Source organism: Lycorma delicatula, chromosome 12 (assembly GCF_047948215.1).
Source record: "Lycorma delicatula isolate Av1 chromosome 12, ASM4794821v1, whole genome shotgun sequence".
In the NCBI taxonomy this organism is placed as follows: domain Eukaryota; kingdom Metazoa; phylum Arthropoda; class Insecta; order Hemiptera; family Fulgoridae; genus Lycorma; species Lycorma delicatula.
In genome coordinates, this window is record NC_134466.1 from 48,639,331 (window position 1) to 48,659,681 (window position 20,351).

General features: G+C 31.9%; 1 protein-coding gene across 1 annotated transcript in view; it reads right to left on the reverse strand.

Annotated features, from left to right (window-relative positions):
- Gclc (glutamate--cysteine ligase) overlaps window positions 1–20,351 on the reverse strand; it is a 144,642-nt gene that overhangs the window by 109,716 nt on the left and 14,575 nt on the right. Inside the window, exon 2 of the mRNA XM_075379801.1 lies at window positions 2,601–2,710. Within this exon, the coding sequence (XP_075235916.1) occupies window positions 2,601–2,710 (110 nt within the window). The remainder of the gene's footprint in view (window positions 1–2,600; window positions 2,711–20,351) is intronic.

Sequence of the window (20,351 nt, forward strand, 5' to 3'; positions counted from 1 at the left end):
AATTGTAAATTATTTTGTAGTTTATTTTTTATACTTAGAATCTTCATATGTATTTACTTTAATATTATTTTCACAAGTCCATATTTTAAATAATTAATATGGAATCTAACCAATCAATCTTTTATTTTATAATTAATTTTGTGAGGCTACTCTGATCAAGGTTTTTTACCATGGTTTCCCTTGATTCATCCAAGCAAATGGAAGAGCAATATCTGCAGAGTAACATATCTGCATTCCTGATGGGATCTTTACAATTTATTATTATGTACCGATAACAATAAAAGATTTATTTATTAATTTAAAAGTATGATCTGTCTAAAATATATATATAAAAAAAAAAAAACATAATATTAAATTAAAATTTATTATGCGTTATATTATTTTCATTACAAAGCTCATTAAAGAGGGAAAAAATGTGTCATTTTTGATAGAAGAAAACCACAGAAAAGCACACGACTTTTTCGCCCTTTTTATGGCGATACAATTTCTAAACTTTATAACTTTCACAAAACAGTTTTGTAATATATCTGGTTTGATTTGTTAAAATGTATTCTTTCAGATTTATGGTAATTAAATTTTACATGTTTTACCAATTATTTTGTCTTTGAGCATTTTTACTTTCCCGGCGAATATAGTTGTAGCTTGTACAAATAAGTGCAAATAGCTATATTAAAGGGAAGTATGATCATATAAAAAGTAATAAGTGATCATGAGTGCAAGTTAATCATGTTAAAAATGGAGTATCGTTTTTTTTTTTTTGCAAATCTTTATTGTTTTAGGGTGCAACTAATTCATTTAGATCAATAAGACATATTTATGTGTGTATATATGTGTCTCGCCTGCTTTTGGCTATCTTGGGACTAACCAAACTATTTTATTTTAAGTTTGGTTCAAATACATATACATATGGGAACCTGATCATATTAAATGTTTTTTTTTTAATTCCTTAAGGAGGTGAGGGCTAAAATTTAGAACCTATAGCCCCACTTATTGTGAAAAAATTTTGATTTTATTCAGATGAATTTTAGGGAAAACTTTATTAAAACTAATTTGTTCCCTACAATATATATAAAAAAAATTTCAAAATATTAACCCCCATCTTTTAAAATTAAAATATATGTTTTTTCTTCTTTTGCTCTATCTCTTTTGTGTTTGAATATTTTTCAAAAATCGTAACTCAAAATCAAATATTTTCATCTATTAGTCAGACAATAGTATTATACAAGAATAATCCTAATTTAATTCAAAGCATTAAAAGGGACTTATTTAATCCAGAAAACTGCAGGTTCAGTCAAATTAGAAAACAAGAGATTTTATAATTAAATAGTATATTAAAAAGTGCAACATCTGACCAAAATTCAAACCTTGAAAATTTAACAGATAAGTTAACGATTTGTAGGTACCTCACAGCTATTAGTTTTTTATGCAAACACCAAGGTAAGAAAATTCCACTAGCATAGAAGGGTTACCCATCTCGCTAAACCACAACAAAAAAAGAGGGTGTCTTTGTTAGCTGTACTGAAAGTTCCAGTATGACATAACAGATGGAAACAGACTGCAGCTGACGAAATTACTATGATACTCATCAAAGAGGGATGAAATAAAGTACAAGACAGTAAAATTACTTCACAAAGGAGAAACTGCCTCTAATCTGGGTATTTTTCCATCCTGCTGAAGAATTTCATCCAGGAGAGGCATTAAATCAATTTAACACCAATTATTTATTTTATTAAAGGCCAGAACAGTCAGCAATGTGTATAGAAATTGGAAACAAAAAGAAAATAAACCCTAACACAAAATTGATATACGAGTAGTTCACTTGGTTACTTCCATATCCCACAATTCTGGGATGAGCAGCATCTTTCCTTTGAAAACTCTTCAAGTGGCTATTAATTAAATCTCTGGGAAACTGCAATGCTCCTAATTAGGTAGGCAGGATGGGTAACCACTGTCTGAAAATGCTGAATGAGGTTTCACGTGGGTAAGACTGTTTAACTTATTGCTGTGATGGTAAAATTTACTTTTATACTACCCACTCCTATACTTTTACCTTAATTCATTCTTTTCCATTTTTGTTTCTATGGATAACATCTTACTCCTCAATGACAACCTAAGAATGCTGGTATCTTTAAAACAAAAGCATCCTTGATCATCATACATTCTTGATACATACTTTATATATGATCACACATAATTTACAAAAATATGATGTAATATGGAAGGGGCTGGATGATTGTGAACCAACCAAAAGAAGACCGCAACTGAACTTTATTTGATCTATTTTTAATTTTGAGAAAAGAATTAACACTGACTACAAAGTCAATGACTGGGTAATGTCTACAGCATCAGTCATCATCCCAGATTTATATCATACGGTATATTATAAAATTGCCACTAAAATACCACCTGGTATGAGTTCAGATTACATGTAAGTAATGTACCTAAGGATTCTCTTGTCTTCATACAAGTATTTTCCAAGAGCGTTAATAGAGAAACATTTAAATATATAACCTTGATTTTTTTTTTTGGACAAAATTCAAAATAATTTCAGAATTTAAAACTAATAATTTTAAGATTAATTTATTTAAACTATCACTTACTTAGGATTTAATAATTCTTTTTCTTGAAGTTTATTTAAAATTTCTTGAGCTCTTAAACTAACTTGAGCAATTTTTTTCTGATGATTGAATTTTACAATTATGTATTCAACCTAAAAAAAAATACAATAAAATATATTAATATAAAAAAATTACATTAAATAAAAACTATAAAGGTAATTTAAATTCTTCTGTATCAAACGAATAACACAATTCATTTGCTAAATACCAATAAATCATTCATCAAGAAATTCCAGAACCACAGGTTTCAAAAGGCTCATAAATTTACCAAGTATATCTGTTTGGTTCTAGGTACTGACTAGAAATGTTTTTTTTTTTAAAGATCAACTCTTAAGAGGATTAAAAGATATTTAAATCCTTTCAAAAGAAGGATTCAGTTCCAAACTAACAAGTTAATTAATGACTCAACGGTTAAAAGGTCAACCATATCACAAATGAAAAACTGAACAATTATTCTTATAAAAGAGGACCAGTTAAAAGACATTTGGGCTTTTTTGTCCAAAAAAGCCCAAATACTAACAAATTTGGATTTTGGACCTTTTCTTAACCATAGTAATAAGCCCTTTATTGAGAGTTTTTCAATGATATATCATAAGTGGTACTTATTTTCATTGGTTCCATAGTTATAACCAAATAAAATTTTAATTAATGAAATATTTGGATCTTAGAAAGGGAAGACACATCGGTTCAAATTCAACTTCATCTCCTTTCTTTTTTACATTTTTTTTTTATTTAAATATATTGATTTGTAAATAAATATTATACTCATTATAAAAAAAAGTTTTACAATAAATAATAATTCAATAACAATAAAAAAAAAATTATGAAAAAATATCATAAGTTATTAATGAAATAAAATTTTATGTAATTCTCATTTAAAAAAAAAAATGTGTATATGTAATTTAATCGGCGTAAAAGGAAGTCATGTGGTGTCCACATCAGATTTTTACTGTACTTACTTTGGTCAAACCAAATTTAGAACAAAATCTGAGAAAATTCTTTATTTTCTTGATTTTAACACTGTTCTAAAAAAAACCTAAACTTTCTTTTTTAAAATGACCTAGAGAGTAACCCTACCCTACTAAACAGCCTTACGTTTGTTTGTTTGTTTGTGTTTGTTTGTTTGTTTGTTTGTTTGTGTGTGTGTGTGTGTGTGTGTGTGTGTGTGTGTGTGTGCGCGTGTGTACATATGTGCATGTGTGCGTGCGCGCGCGCGCGCGCGCGTGTGTGTGTGTGTGTGTGTGTGTGTGTGTGTGTGTGTGTGTGTGTGTCTCCCTTAGCACCAGAATGAACCGAACACTACCGGAAAACCCCGGATTCGGTAGTACGTATCTCGAGATCGTCAGATGTATACTTGTTACATTATTTTATATCGATATATATACCAAACATACATAAATAATATATTTTCTTATTTATACGTTTTTGTTTTCTTCATAAAAACGATTATTTATGTTCAGACACACGTTTTATTCCCTACTGTTATATATTTAAAAATAAAAATTTTTCACTTTTTTCTTACTCTTCATAAATTTTCAGTCTTTTTTTATTCCTAATAAATTCGCACCTTTTTTGTAACTCATATTAAACGAATTTGTCTGATGCTCTATTGTTAGTCAGTCTTGTAATAATTATAAAATAAATTAATAAATTTTTACTACCGTAATTCATTTATTCAATATCGTAGCAGATCTTAAAATACAACTATTTTCGATAAAAATAAATCGATAATGAATATACTATCTATCGATTATCCATTTAGAATCGTATATGTAATTCTTTTTGCTTGTAGTTACAATTAAACATACACATAGGCAAAACACGTGGGTGAAATCAAATAGTAAACATAAAGGTCAAAATTAGAAGAATTTTGAATTCTATATATCCTCCTTATAGATTTATTGATTTTTAAGCCAACTTCTCTTTTGTTATTGTGTCAAGGGACGTTAGTTTCGTATTACGATAATTTGTTTCGTAAACTGAATGAAATATATAAATAATAAAGTAAGTAATTTAATTTATATTTAAGCTTCCATTTCTCATATTACCATATGGATATTATGGATCTCGATGAAAATGTTGAGAGTATACAATCTTTAAAAGATGCCTAAAGCGATCTAAACTCAATTTAATTGGGAAGATTTGCTGATATTTTTTCGCTTTTTCCTGGATCAATTTTCATCATTCAAAAAAATACATTTTTACACAAGAGATAATCAATTTTGGACACCAAATAATAGCATTCCGAGACGCCCCCCACCAGGGAAACCCGTCTGGAGGGCTGCTGAGGTGTGCCTTAGGCACGCCCTGCAGCTAGTCAAAATTAAATTTAAAATCATAACATACGGGTAATTTTAGTAAATATACGTACAGGATTGGGTAAAAGTCTAGAGTACATGTTTTATCTTCAGCACACTCAAGGTATGCTGAAAATTCATTAAAAGTTTAGTTTAGTTTTCTGAAAACTAAAATTGGATTTTTAGTTTTTTTAAATGTTAAGTATATTACTATATATATCATTTCAAATAATCTCCATTGCGGTGGTCTTTTTGATAAATTTTTTTTTTTCAATTACAAACTGACTTATAATGGATTGAATTTTTGAATTCGACGGGACCCCATTTGTTTTTAAAGTTCCCATGTCGTCCACATTAAAACTAGACTTTCAATCTTGAAAATTATATTTAGAAAAAAAAAACCTGATATTTAAGTACAAGTCCCATTCAGCACGTCTTGTTTTTAAGAAATTAAAAGCTTATTGGTGTAAATATGGGTATTATGATGCCCCCCTGGTTTGACGAGATGAAATGCAATAACCAAATATTTTTATCGAGTCTCAACTTTTTTAATCGTTGACAAAATTTCAAATTTTGTCAATGGATTTTCAAGATAAGGTAAAGACTGTTTAGAAATAATGTTGAATGTCTCTCACCCCCAAAACTTTATGGAATTTTAAATAACTTAATAAATTCCGAAAATAAATGTACGGGTGCAGCGAGGACTGGGTAAAGTAGATTCCCTTATAACGCAGCTCCTTTCTGAACATGGCGAGTTTGAAGCCTACCTGCATCGATTTGGCAGGAGATCGTTTCCTCTATGCAGGTACTGCGATCTTCAAGATACCGTTGAGCACACCATCTACCAATGCCAGCGGTGGGATGTGGTCAGACAAGATGTCGGGTTAAGCTGGCTTTCTCCGGAAGAAACAATTCCATACATATTGATAGGAAGAGCGTAATCGGACAAGGTAGTACACGTAGCAAGAAAACTAAAACGAGAGAAGCTAGAGAACGGGATAGAGGACCCAGATCGGTAAGAGGACTGAATCAGGCTCTTAAATCAGAGTTGCATATAAAAGACCTGAGATTCAGGCGAAGAAAGTGACCTGAAAGTGAAGGGACGAAGAACAGCCTCCTGTGGAGCCGTCGTGCGTCTGCACATGTGCGGATGGGCAACGGAGATGAAGCACGGGAACTCTGGACCCCTGAACCCTAAAGGCACCTCTTGGACCCGCGCAATGCTTAAACTGCAGGACCAACGCCGAAGGAGAAGAAACGGTGAGATACGAGTTTTAGTCGGTAGGAAGCAGGTACACATCTCTCAATAACATCTAGCCGAACCCGTGGGAGACCGACACTTCCGGATTTATGGATTAAATACTTTCAACATTGCATCATAAATAGAAATTTGAACCGTTTTCCAAGAATTTATATCGATCCGGTTCGGAAATATTAATCAAACTAAAGGTCAACACATGTATCTATGTATGGGCATCTTCCGGAAATTTATCTATTTTATGTTTTTTGAAACATTTCTTAAAACGTTAACATTTTCAAAAATGTTTAATATCCAAAATTTTGATCGATCGCCATACTTTATCTTTACAGCTATTTTTTGGACAGAAATAGAACTAGACCCGGGAAAATAAAATAAATAATAAATAAATAAAATGTAGAATATTGTTAAGAGGATTTTCTCTTTTATTAATATCTGTTATTAAAAACTAAGGTTCTTTTATTAAATGTTAAATACACAGACAATTTTATCAGTTGTTTTAGAATTAAATGAAGTAATTATAAATCAAAGATAATGACCTTTTATCATAAGTTTTAAAATATTAACTAATATAATAATAAGAACATAATTATGAAATTAAGAAATTCAATCTCTTTTATATAATAAAATTTAACATAATATAACCAGAAGTATGCAATTAATTAATTAATTGCATGCTATGGGATTAAATATTTGAGATAATAAATAATAACATTTTATAACTATCAATAAAATGTTAACTTTTTTTTTTTTTTTTTATAATATTATCCAGTAAAATACTATCATCAAGCAATACACATGTTTGAAGGATATACACGAAAAAAGAAAGATTTACTTGAGTAAATATTTTATCTAATTTTAAAAAATGAAATCAGTCATGTTTGTTAATAAATATGAAACTTAAATGATCCAAACCGGTAAAAAAATCTAATAATCTTAACACAATTTCATTATAAAAATTCAAAATTTTTCAATTTAAACAAAATATTGTAAAACAGAAGCAAAAAAGGTTGTAAAAACATCTATCCTCAAACAATTTGGATATTACATGACCCAACGGTTTTCCATTTAGAAAGATTTTTTTAAAATAATATCAATAGAGACCAGATTATATGCATTTGCATATTAAGCCCATTTTCACCGGTTATTGCATATGTTCCTTAAAATCTAGTGATGACGCATATTTTCACTATATTTACAATACTTTTCGGTAGAGTACCTTGTTAATAAATGAAATCTTACATTGTAGCCGGCCAACCTAATAGCTAGACCAATCCGGGTTGGTTTAGTGGTGAGCGCGTCTTCCCAAATCATCTGACTTGGAAGTCGACAGTTCCAGCGTTCAAGTCGTAGTAAAGTCAGTTATTTTAACACGGATTTGAATATTAGATCGTGGATACCGGTGTTATTTGGTGGTTGGGTTTCAATTAACCACACATCTCAGGAACGGTCGAACTGATACTGTACAAGACTACACTTCATTTACACTCATACATATCATCCTCTGAAGTATTATCTAAAAGGTTATTAACGGAGGCTAAACAGGAAAAATAAAGAACCTATTAGCTGCACGGCTCTTAGAGCGCACTTAGCAGCCGCGGAACAGTACCTCTGATTGTTTACGTTTACAAAAGGAACAAATGTTAAATAATTGTTAATTATCGATATGTTATTCGACTAATTATTAATTGTATGCTGAAATTGAAATAAAAAAACTAAAAATTACTTTTTTTTTCTTATTCAAAGTTGCATATTTTGATACTTTTTATGCATATTTCAAGCTTTTTATGTTGCATATAATCCGGTCTCTATACATCGATTAGCAATAAATTATACTACTTTACCTTATTCTTTATAACATTTTTCTCATTTAAACGAATAACATTTTATAATGTCATTTTATAACATTTAAACGAATAAACAAAAAATAACACCCTGGGAAGAATTTTTGGCTACATCAAATAAATGAAGTGATGAAGCATATATCATAAGAATAACATTGTGTAAAATAAGAACTCAAATACTAACAGTTTTCTTAATATTTCTAATTTCAACTCTACTCCTACTAAGCTAAATAACCGACAGGAATTTTAGACGATCAATAACAATTGTTCGGTGAACAGATTTCTGTTGAAGGAGGGCTGCAGATTTCTTTTTTCATACTTGTGTATTTGGGCAGAAAAAGTGGTAAACTAACATCGACCAGAATTTCTTCACCGCGGATATGGATGAGCAGATCCACCGTAACAAAGCCCACATAACTCCGAGGAAGTAAAAAAAGTATTAAGAATAAGGAAAAATGAACAGTTAGAAACAGATGATATATCCACAGAGAACCCGTGAAACAAGATAATTAAACCTAGCCAAAGAAGTGCTTCAAAGATCCATTATTCACCCCTTGAAGTTTAAGTCTACCCAAAGCGAATAGATATTCAAACTACCCACAACTACCCAGGATATTTTTACTTAAGTATAGCACATTACTAATCAATAATATTGATTTGGAAAACTTAACTTTTTCCCAGATATTATACTGGAAAAAAGGCTGTTTCCTTAACGAAAATCTTCCTAGTCCCTAGAATCTGATGGTACTGAAAATATCTGACTGAACTACAATTAATTCAATCAGATTCCCACTAGAGGAGCTTCAAACCCAAAAATCGGTCGTAAAATTCTTTCAAAGAATTTAAAAAATCGTCTACTACTTTATTACATTTATTTTTTATCCAGATTATTCATCTAATTTCCAAACCAAGATTAAGTCTTGTAAAAAGTCCCCAATTCTCCTCCTTAAAACAAGGATTGGAGAAAAGCCGTCTCCTATTGAATTCAATAACGATCAGAATGACTCGGTTTTCCAAAAGAACATTAATTCATTTAGATATTATCTATCGTCAGGAAATGGACCCTAAACAAAATTATATCTTAAGTATATCCTAAAAAAATAATTTCACCAAGATAATCATATACTTTCCCTATTCAAAATAGTAAAAACCTCCCAAAAAAAAAGCTTTTCAAATATTTTTTCTGCTATTTTTTTTACATGCAACCTGAGTTTATAAATTAAAAAATCTAATATGGACACCAAATGATTTCCTTGTATGCCTATTAAATTACATATAATTTTTTTTTTTTTTTTTAATGAAAAGTACATAAAATTTTATTTCATTAATAACTCATCATTTTTTTTTTTGTTATTGAATCAATATTTATTGTAATTCTTTTTTACAATCAGAGGTTAATAATTATTAATAAATCAAACAAAAGAATAAAAAAAAGTTAAAAAAAGGAGATGAAGTTGGATGTCGGATTCGAACCTATGTGCCTTCCCCTTATAAGATTCAAACATTTCATTAATTAAAATTTCACTTTGTTATAACTCTGGAACCGATGAAAATAAGTACCACAATTATGATATATTGTTGAAAAGCTGTCGATGAGAGCTTATTACTGCAATTAAGAAAAAGTCCAAAATCTATTTTTTTTTTTTTTTTTTTTTTAATTTTGGGCCTTTTTAAACACTAAATAGATTGCAATCAAAAGAGAAGGTGCACAACTAGACCGTTACAACAGTCCTAATCCAAAATTTCAACATCCTACAACTAATCGTTTTTATGTTATGCGAGATACAAACGTAGGGTACGTACTACGTGCATACATACGTACGCCGAAACTAATCAAAATGGATTCAGGGATGGTCAAATGAATATTTCCGTTGAAATCTGAAAACCGAAATTTTTCCCGACCACAATACTTACTTTACTTTATACAAGGAAGTAAAAATAAAAATTATGTGATGTGTATATAATATATATATATATGAAATATTAATTTAAAAATTACAATTATTTAATGGAGTGGAAGAGATTCTTTAATAAAGTTGATGAAGTTTTTTTTTAATATGTCTATTAAACTGTGTCAAAAAATTGATGATAATTGATGATAATATATCTATTATCATCACATCAAACAATTATACTCAAATATATAAAAAGAAAGTCTTTTGCATCTTTTTTTTTACATTTTTTTTATTTTCTACTTTATAGTCTTCATTAGTTTATACTTTACAGCTGCGCTACCGCACAGGTTTTAGCGTATTTAACGAAAGATCGGATCGATACGTTTTACGGTGGGCGAGTGCAATAAAAAAATAGGTCTAAACGATTTAATTTCCAGATAACCAAAGTCCGGTCGATCAAGAGTATACCGGATGCATTAAACAGTTAGCGCTCGACCTGCTGATACATACGCCGTTTGAATCGTGAAAATCGGACGAGCGGTTGCGGAGATATTACGGTGGCACCTCATCGCATCCCTTTTCCAATTTCCTAAAAGCTCCCCGGGGCACTTAAAAATATTATCATCCGGCAGGTACAACTGGGAGCGGGTAGGGTGTCATCGAGGGGGGGTCGAACCCACTTTTCAAAGCGCTGGGACCGACCGTTTTTGAGATATTTCCGATTTTCGTCCGAATATTCGGATCCGTTTAAAAATTACTAAATTTTCCCAAAACTTCGGTCGATACTGTACAGAATTTCTAATAGTAACTGTATTCCCTAATATATATCTCACTAAAAATTTCCTTCGCTACGAAAATATGTATTTAAACAAGGTTACATAAGTTCGAGTGGAATTTTTTCACAAACCAACTTAGAGGCATCTTAGCGACTTGAAAATGTTATTAAAATGTTTTGTCATCAGGAGCCAACCTGTATGCAAAATTTCAGAGCAAATGGATAAGCGGAAGTGCTTCAAAATTCGACTAAAATGTTCCGTACTATGAATCTCACACATATAGTCCAAGAGCGAGTTAAAACAGGATCCGGCATATAAATTTGACGATTTTGTAGTAATTGTTATGTTGGCACCACTGTCAATGAGAAGGCGGGAGTGTTGTACATCAATAGGTCTATTCATGCTATTTCTGTAGCCAGTATGTCGTGGTCAGGGGAACAACGAGCGTTTGTGATCGAAGCCTATTTTAAAAATAACGACTCTGTTATTGTAACAGCGTTTATTTCGCAGACATTTCAATTTAAATCGACACGCGTCTGTTCCTAGTAGGAATACAATATTGTTGCGGATGAAGAATTTTAGGAATACATAGTCTGCTTTAAAAATGAAACCGACAGGACGAAAACGGACTGTGAGAACGCCTGAAAACATTAAAGCTGTAAGGTTAGCTGTTTCGCGGTCTCCACGACGTTCAGCAGCGAGACATGCTGCTGCGTTAGCCGTTTCTGATCCAAGTGTACGACGAATTTTTCACGCCGACCTGAAATTCCATCCGTATAAGATGATGTTAGTGCAGCCACTTAATGCAAATGATTGGGCGTCACGCAAAGCAGCTTGCGAGGTCATCCTCGAAAATGTCCACCAGAATGCCGTTATTCTTTTAAGTGACGAGGCGCATTTTCATTGTCAGGATTTGTGAATAAACAAAATTACCAGTATTGGGCTTCGCATAATCAACGGAAAATTCTTGAAAAATAACTTCACAGTCGATATGTTACAGTGTGGTGTGGGTTTCAAAGTTCGGCATAATTGGCCTGTATTTTTTTGGGGAGTTAAATCGCAGAGTAACAGTAACATCTCATCGATACGTAAACATGTCGAATGAATTTCTGCGACCGAAACCGAATGACTTTCAAGGACATGAAATTTAGTTTCAACAGGATGGTGCCACCGCCCATACGGCGAGAAACCTTTCCTGGACGTTTGATTTCCCGATTTGACGACATTCCTTGGCCTGCGCGTTCCCTTGATCTGGCTGTTTGTGATTTTTTTCTGTGGGGGTATCTCAAACGTAAAGTCTTCAGCAGTCGACCATAGTCAATTGCAGAACTCAAGGAGGCCATTCAACGAGAAATTGAAGCGGTTCCCCAAGTGATGATTGGGCGAGCAATGTTAACTTTTAGAATGAGATTAAGCGAGTACGTGAGGAGTAATGGAAAACATTTGTATATAATATTCAAATAAACAATATCTATGTAAGTAATATACTATAAATTGCAAAAATTGATCTTTAATTTGATATATTAAATGTTTTAATAATACGAAACACAGTTTAATTATTATCCCTCAAAAATCGTCAGATTTATAAGCCGGAGCCTGTATAAGAGTGGTAATAAACGTGTAAAATGTAATAATCTGAGTTAAATTAATTTTAACAGCCGGAGCCTATATAAGAGTGGTAATAAACGTGTAAAATGTAATAATCTGAGTTAAATTAATTTTAACAGATGATAACTGAATAACTTTGTTAGAATAACAAAGAATAATCATAATTAGAATAAATCATCTTTGAATATTTAATTCAAAAAAGAATAACTTTGTTAGAAATGAATTAATAAATGAGAAAACTGTAATAATAATATTGTTCATACGGGAAAGTCTTGGATAATGGTTACTATAAAACATATAACAAATATTTTTATTCAGTACGGATATAAATATTTAATTTTACGTTGTTTGTTTATTTATGTAACTTTCAATTATCATTAAATTTAATCTAGTAGTTCTTTGTTATCTTATCGTCGTTTTATTACTCGTATTTATTTTTCAATGTTAAGATGGCAAACAAGGTCAAAAAAAACCGTATACACATAATGAAGTTAGATTATTAACAACATTGTTAAATACTTTGACGAAGAAAAAAAAAACAGATTACTTCATATGCTAGCTGTTAGTTTATATTTTTTTGCATGTTAAGTTCAGCTGATTGGTATAGCAGCGCTCTGGCGAACCGAGATCTAGATGTGTTAATTTGGTCACGCAATATTATACATATACTATGTACGAAAAACTGTGGTAATCGGATTAAATTTTGCACGTAAGAGTTTTTACAAATCTTGATATGGTAATTATTTAGTTGAGGTGCCTCACCCCGAAATCACAAAAAAAATAAAAACATATAAAATTCATTCAAAATTAATATTTATTCATTTAATGATGTATTTTGGGTGTCAGAAAATAGAAAATTAGTAAAAATTTACATAGCGATACGAAAAAAATACTTATATCATAGTGAAACATTATATTTAAAGATATAAACAATTAATTAAACATATCTGAATCAGACTTTCTTTCTTTTTCCTGTTTAGCCTCCGGTAACTACCGTTTAGATAATTCTTCAGAGGATATGTATGAGTGTAAATGAAGTGTAGTCTTGTACAGTCTCAGTTCGACCATTCCTGAGATGTGTGGTTAATTGAAACCCAACCACCAAAGAACACCGGTATCCACGATCTAGTATTCAAATCCGTGTAAAAATATCTGGCTTTACTAGGACTTGAACGCTGTAACTCTCGACTTCCAAATCAGCTGATTTGGGAAGACGCGTTAACCACTAGACCAACCTGGTGAGTTGATCTGAATCAGACTGCGATGATACTTCTGCAGAATCAATTTGTATCTCGCTTATAATTCGCCATAAATGGTGAAATCACAATACTTCCTTTTAAATAAAAATTCGGCCATATGTCCGTGGAAATGGTGTTTGGAATTTCTAAAACGCGGCACATTGCTTCTTACTTCCCTGCATTGACGTTCGATTGTCTGCGTATGTGCCCCAGTGTCCGGATCTATAAAATTGTATGTATGATTCACAGTTAAGTGTCGGAAACCTCCTGTTTGTAAACAATCATAAGATTTCCAACAGTCACTAATAATTGTTATACCTGGGTGCGCATAGTCCTTTATAATGCGGAGCGAAGTTCCCTTATAAAGTTTTGGTACTGGAACCGTGAAAACTTCTTTTGCGTCTCGTTGTATTCTATCAATTTCCATTTATAATTCTGCCGCGATTATATTTTCGTTTACCGATTTTTGCTTCATCGATTTCTACAACATCGCCTACTCCTCCAACCTTTTTCGAATTAGTACGCAAATATTCGAAATAAATTTCCCGAAAATAATTGCTCCAATCTACCGCAGTACTAGACGAAAAATTTAGCTCGCTACACAACACATCTAGCCGAGGTGGCTTTATTACACACCATATTACGGATAAACGTAAAATTACAGGTAATTCTAACCTAGCGGTGGCTAGTCATGTGTCGGCGTATAGCGAAAAGCCTGCGTTACACTGTTTTCTTTCATATTTCTTATGTTTGTTAAGTACACGAAGTCGTTTTCTACAACGGAAAATGTGTCGATCTTCACTCAGCTTCATTTCTTTATTACACGATGTGTTTCGGCAAAATGCCATGATTATAAAAAAAATTGTCTCACTTTATCAACCGACTGAGAGAATTCAATAAGTGTATAAATGTAAATTCATAATTTTTACATATACATTTCAGGTCCAGCAGATTTTTTTTTCATCCGTTGTAGTTCACTATATTTACTTATTTAACACTGTTAATTCTATAAAAAAAAAACTCAGAAAACCTAGACGCCGTATGAGAATACCAGACAACAATGTAATCTAATGAGTAAGTTATAAAAAATAAAACTAGTATAGTGAATAAGAAAGAATTCTACATTATCCGGAGGTGAGAATCTGCATTATCGAGGGTATCAATATTCAAATATCTACTTTTCCGACACTTCATTTCAATCATAAAATACATATCAAAAGATTTTACAACGATTTCATATAATTTTTTTTTTTGTGATTTCGGGTTGAGGCACCTCAACTAAATAATTACCATTGATATTTCATGAACCTCTCTAACAAAAAACAGAATTTTAACATCGAAATATTTCGGAATGATATACATATGTATGTTTATCGACCTGTTTCTTACATGATATCTTGAAACTAGATGGATTGATTCGGATGAGATTTGGCACACGATGATTTCTATAAATATATATAAGTCATTAATAGGATTTAATTTTCATTACAATTTGTCAAGGGAGTGGAGGGAGAGACACGGTTACCACAGGTCGTATATCAACATTTTATTCAAAGAGCAAAACAATTTTTTTAATGTTCCGCTTTACTTCCTCCAGATTATTAGTCCTTCCCTCCTATTTCATTTTTCTAATTAAGAGGAATTTTTTTTAAATTTTATTCATTTTTCTCCTTAGTACGAGGGATATCTCTAAAGTAAAGACCGCTGGGAAATTTCTCTCCTTAACGTTGGTAAACCTGTGTGGTTCATGGCCACGCTAGTAATGTTGCTTTGTTGTCTGTAAGTTGTCGCGTTGTAGTATCTTTGATTACGTCTGAAGCCGGCTGAAAATCATCAGTAGTTGGTTGCTGTGTACGGTGATCATGTAATGAATGAAAGAAACGTCCGAGAATGGTGTGAAAGGTTTAGAAATAACAGGATTACTGAGCACGATGAAGAACATTCGAGGAAGCCCTAGATAATCACCAAGGAAAATGCGTCCATGATGAAATCAGAAGGGATCGTCGCTCAACAATTTCCGACGTGTCCCTTCTTTTTCCTGATATTTAAAGAGCTGTTATATGATCGCATATTCATGACCATTTAGGCTTCAAAAACGTTTGTGCACGTCGGGTGCACAAATGGATTGGTGACAAAGAATACTATGAAGGCATATTGAAGCTGGTGTATTTCTACGAGAAATGTCTTAATTTATGTGGCGACTATATAGAGAAATAGTATAAGGTATGTATATAGTTTAAGAGAAATAAAAATTATTTATAAAGTTTTCAGAGTAGATGTTTTTACAATATTTTTTACCACTTAACAGTCATCGAGGTTGAAGCCCACAATAGCTTAATTCCAGCCGGGAAAGTAATGAAAGAAAACTCATTAATACCAATTAACCATTATTTTACGCAAAAAATTATTAAATTACAATAAAATTAGTTAAAACTATTTTTGATTGAAACTCATAAACCTGGATATTTTAGGAAAGACAAGATTTTCTGAAAAACCTTTGCTCCTTGATATTTTTATCAAGTTACGATATCTCCAAACATTTCATCTTCCGTCCCCGGCATTTCTTTAGTTTAATAGTATCAATGATGCCCATATAGAAGTCATTCTAACACAGATATCAAACATAATGATGAATCTTTAGTTGGCCTCCACATTTATTATTTTTTTTTTTTTAATTCCTTATAATGAAAGTTTAAGCATACTTAAAATACCGAGTGATTAAAAAACACTTTAAAAATTTAAAAGCACATAAAAATTTATTTAGATAACTTTAAAGATTCGGTTGAGGTCTCATTTCATAGCAAAACACATCAAGTTTTGACCTGTACAGTTCATTAGTACCGAATTCAGCCACCAGTATTTTTAGAAATGGATAAATTACCGGTGCCGAACATGCTCGTTGTTTGTATTGGTTTCACAATTTGCAGTCAGCAACTGTAGTTCAACGTAATTTTTGTAGAATACGATAGGGAGCCTCTTAATGGCATACAATTTACTCTTGGCATCAAATTTTCGTTGAAACAGGTTTGTTCTATTAAACATACAAAATCACCAGACGTTCACTCGTCCCTGAAGCTGCTGTGGATCAACTTAGAGAAAGCTTTGCACGCAGTCCGAAGAAATAAACTCAACGTGCGTCACTTCAAATTAGCATTCCATAAACGACTGTTTGACGCGTATTAAGTAAACGATTACGCATGAAGCCGTACAAACTAACCGTGGTTATATACATTAAAGATGACGACAAAGTTACTCGGCTGCAGTTTTGTATGGAAATGATGGATACAATTGGAAACAACGCTAAATTTTTAGAAGATGTAATTTTAAGTGGTGAATCAACGTTTTACATTAGTGGCAAGGTGAAACCCATAACTACCGAATATAGGGTATCGAAAACAACTTTACAGGACATTCATGATAGCCTTAAGGTCAATGTTTTTTTGTGACCTAAGCAAACAAAGACTGTACCATCCGTTCTTCTTCCTGGAGGCAACCGTAAATGGTACGTTTATCTGAACTTGCTTCATTCAAAATTTTCTAATTTCTCAGTTAGACGATGTTGACCAAGATTGACGCCATAACTATCAGCAAGACGAACACCACCTCACTACCGCTTAGAAGTCCGTGATTTTCTTGATACTCGATTCCCAGGTCGCATGAACGGCCGTTAAGATCGAATTGCATGGTCAACTCGCTCCCCAGATTTGACCCGCTAGATTTTTTCTTGTGAGGTTTCATTAAAGATCAGGTTTATGTACCGCATTTGCCTATTGATCTTGTTGAGCTAAGACTTCGTACTAACCCAACAGCTGCAGAGGTAACGTCTGACTTGCTGGCTAGTCTAGAACAGAAACGACTACAGGTGGGATGTATGTCGCATTACAAACGGAAGCCATATCGAAACAAAGTTCATGTCGTGACTAATGTGGTATGTTTTTCTATGAAATAAGACCTCGACCGAATCTATAAGTTATCTCAATAGATTTTACATGCTTTTTAAAGTAGTAAAGTTCTTTTTGAATCACCAGGTATATTTTTCACAAATATAGTTTTAGTATTAAATCACAAGATAAAAGTAAGAATTCGATACTTTTTCAAATATTTGAAAGGTGTAGTATTGTTAAGTTAAAAATTTATCAAGACATGACATTCACTATACATTATCACCCGAGACCCGACGAATTTGTTAAAAAATTTAATGTGAACAATACGCTACAAATACAGAAGTCATTCTATCAAATTTGTTCATTTTGCACTGAATGTAACAACTTAAATTATATAAAATTATGCGAAAGTTAAACTTTTATGTGAATTTAGTTTAATTTTATATGAAAATTAAACTATAAATTAAATATTAAAATAATATTGTTAAATATATTAAAATTAATATATTATTAACAATTAAATTAAGATTTATTTCTATGTGAAAAATAAACTGTTAATAATGTTTCAAACGTTAAGTTGGTGCGCAGAGCAGGAATGGATTAAAGGACCTATGTGGTACACTATCCCCTCCACTGTACTATAGCAGTGGTGCCTCGGCATTGTCGTCACCAATGGCTTCCGCGGGACGCGTTCCCGTTACCTAAGCTGTATATATTGTTAATAGTAAATATTGAGTGCAGATAGGATTTGAATGTGTTATGTAAATATTGATGCGAATGAGAAATGTTTCTGTGGCGCGGGTGGTGCTGATCTAATGTCTTTACATCAATTCCAGCACACCCTGCGTGAGGGAGTGGATTTTTATTGGGTCCCGCCGCATTGGCGGTATACCCCACACACGCAGTATGTGCGGGCTGCTGGGCGTTTGGCTGATGCAAATTAATTATACTCTCTCTTTCTCTCTCTCTCTCGTACATCCACTTTCATATTTCCTATTAATAAAAGATTCTGTTCTTAAGCTTTTTGGATCATTAAAATTAAAAAAAAAGAATTAAAAATCAATTTACTGAATTTTCTCCGAAAAATATCGTAGCACATGTAAATAATATTCAATCAATTTTCACGAAAAAAAAAACAAATTAAATTTTTATCGTTTAAAAAACTTTTTTGTATGAAAATATAATTTATGTTTCATCTATAAACCGCAGAACAGAAACGTCTTGTCTTTCTATTAAATTTGATAAAATATTTTAGCTAACTTAACAGCATACGAACCAAACACTACAACTTTCGGTCAGAATAACTTTTATATTTGACGAAAACTCTATTTAAAATAAGATAAAATAATCTACGAAACATTTTCATTAATTACAATAATGAATAACTGCTCTTTATAAGCAGTTCTTTTTGTTTATATCTCTTAGGCAGGTCCTTTGCACCATGTCTATTTCCGTTCTCCTATGTTCCTAGCTTACCTTTTTTTAGTTCATGATACCTTCCGTATTTTTTTTCAGATCATTTACAATTTGTTTACTTTAACTGTTAAATGTTTATTATGTGAAATAGATTAATAGAAAATAAAAATAAATTCTACAGGATTTAGCCATTAACTTTAACTTTGGTAACACTTTAGTGGGTTTTTTGTCTTAAAAATGCTACTGAACAATTTTGTTTAAGGTAGGTAGCAATCGAATCGAGAAATCTATAAATTTTATCTGAATATAGCATCAAAAATAGCAGCAAGGATCTTTTTTTAATATCACAAACATACATCTGTATAAATTTTTATCTGATAACTACTAAAAAAAAAAAAACTTTAAAACTAGATAAGTTCAATTTAAAGTTCCTTTGCAGAGGTTTCTTACAACCTCTGGTTCTTATAATTGTTCATAGTTTATAATACAACCAGAATAAGGATTATTAAATAATCTGAGTTATTTAAATAGCAAATAAAAAGCTTCTACGAAAAATTATTTTTTTTTTATTATCGCTTAAACACGAATGTCAGCTTTAAACAAATCCCAATAAAAAATATTTCGTTTTAATTTGTGATGACTAACAGAAAGGAACCCTTTCTTTCTTCAATTAATCTTAAAATGTATTATCTCAAATAACACATATAAATTTTAATATCAGACACTCCATTATTAAAAACCTGGAAGGGTTATGTTGGGGGTATACCAAAATGAAACGACTAGCACTAGATAGGGAATCTTGGAGAGCTGCATCAAACCAGTCAAATGACTGAAGACAAAAAAACACACTCCATTAAATTATAAAATTATCAGGAACAATGCAGCAATATGAGAAAAATTATTTCAAATTCAATATTGTACAATTACATTTAGTTTAAATGAACTTAACAAGAATAAAACATATTCTTTAAATACAGAGTGATTCAAAGAAACGGGAATTATGAAAGTTGTGTTGGTAGCCGTGGGCGATTGGTACCACTTGATAAGTGGCGCCAGTCTCTCTAACCTAACCTGCCATTTACTTGTCATGGATCCTTGGAGTGGTGCGCAACGTGCATTTGCTATCAAAGCGTTTTACAAAAACAATGACAGTGTGGAGGGAGCGCGTAGAGAATTTCGCCGTCATTTTAATCTGGGACGGCACGACCGTGTCCCATCAGCACAGGCAATTAAAACATGGATATCTAATTTTGAGGAAACCGGTTTGGTAATGAAAAAGAAACCTCCAGGCCGTGAGCGAATCGTTCGTACACCACAGAATGTTCAAACTTCACATGATGCTCACACGAAGTCCACATCGGTCAATCCGTCGTCTCCCAGCATCTTTACAATCGCATAGTTCAAGTGTTCGAAGAATGTTAGTGAAGGAGTTGCAATTCCATCCACACAAGTTGCAGATCGTCCAGGAACTGAAACCGAACGATGCAGTTGTGCGAGCACAATTCTGTAATGTAATT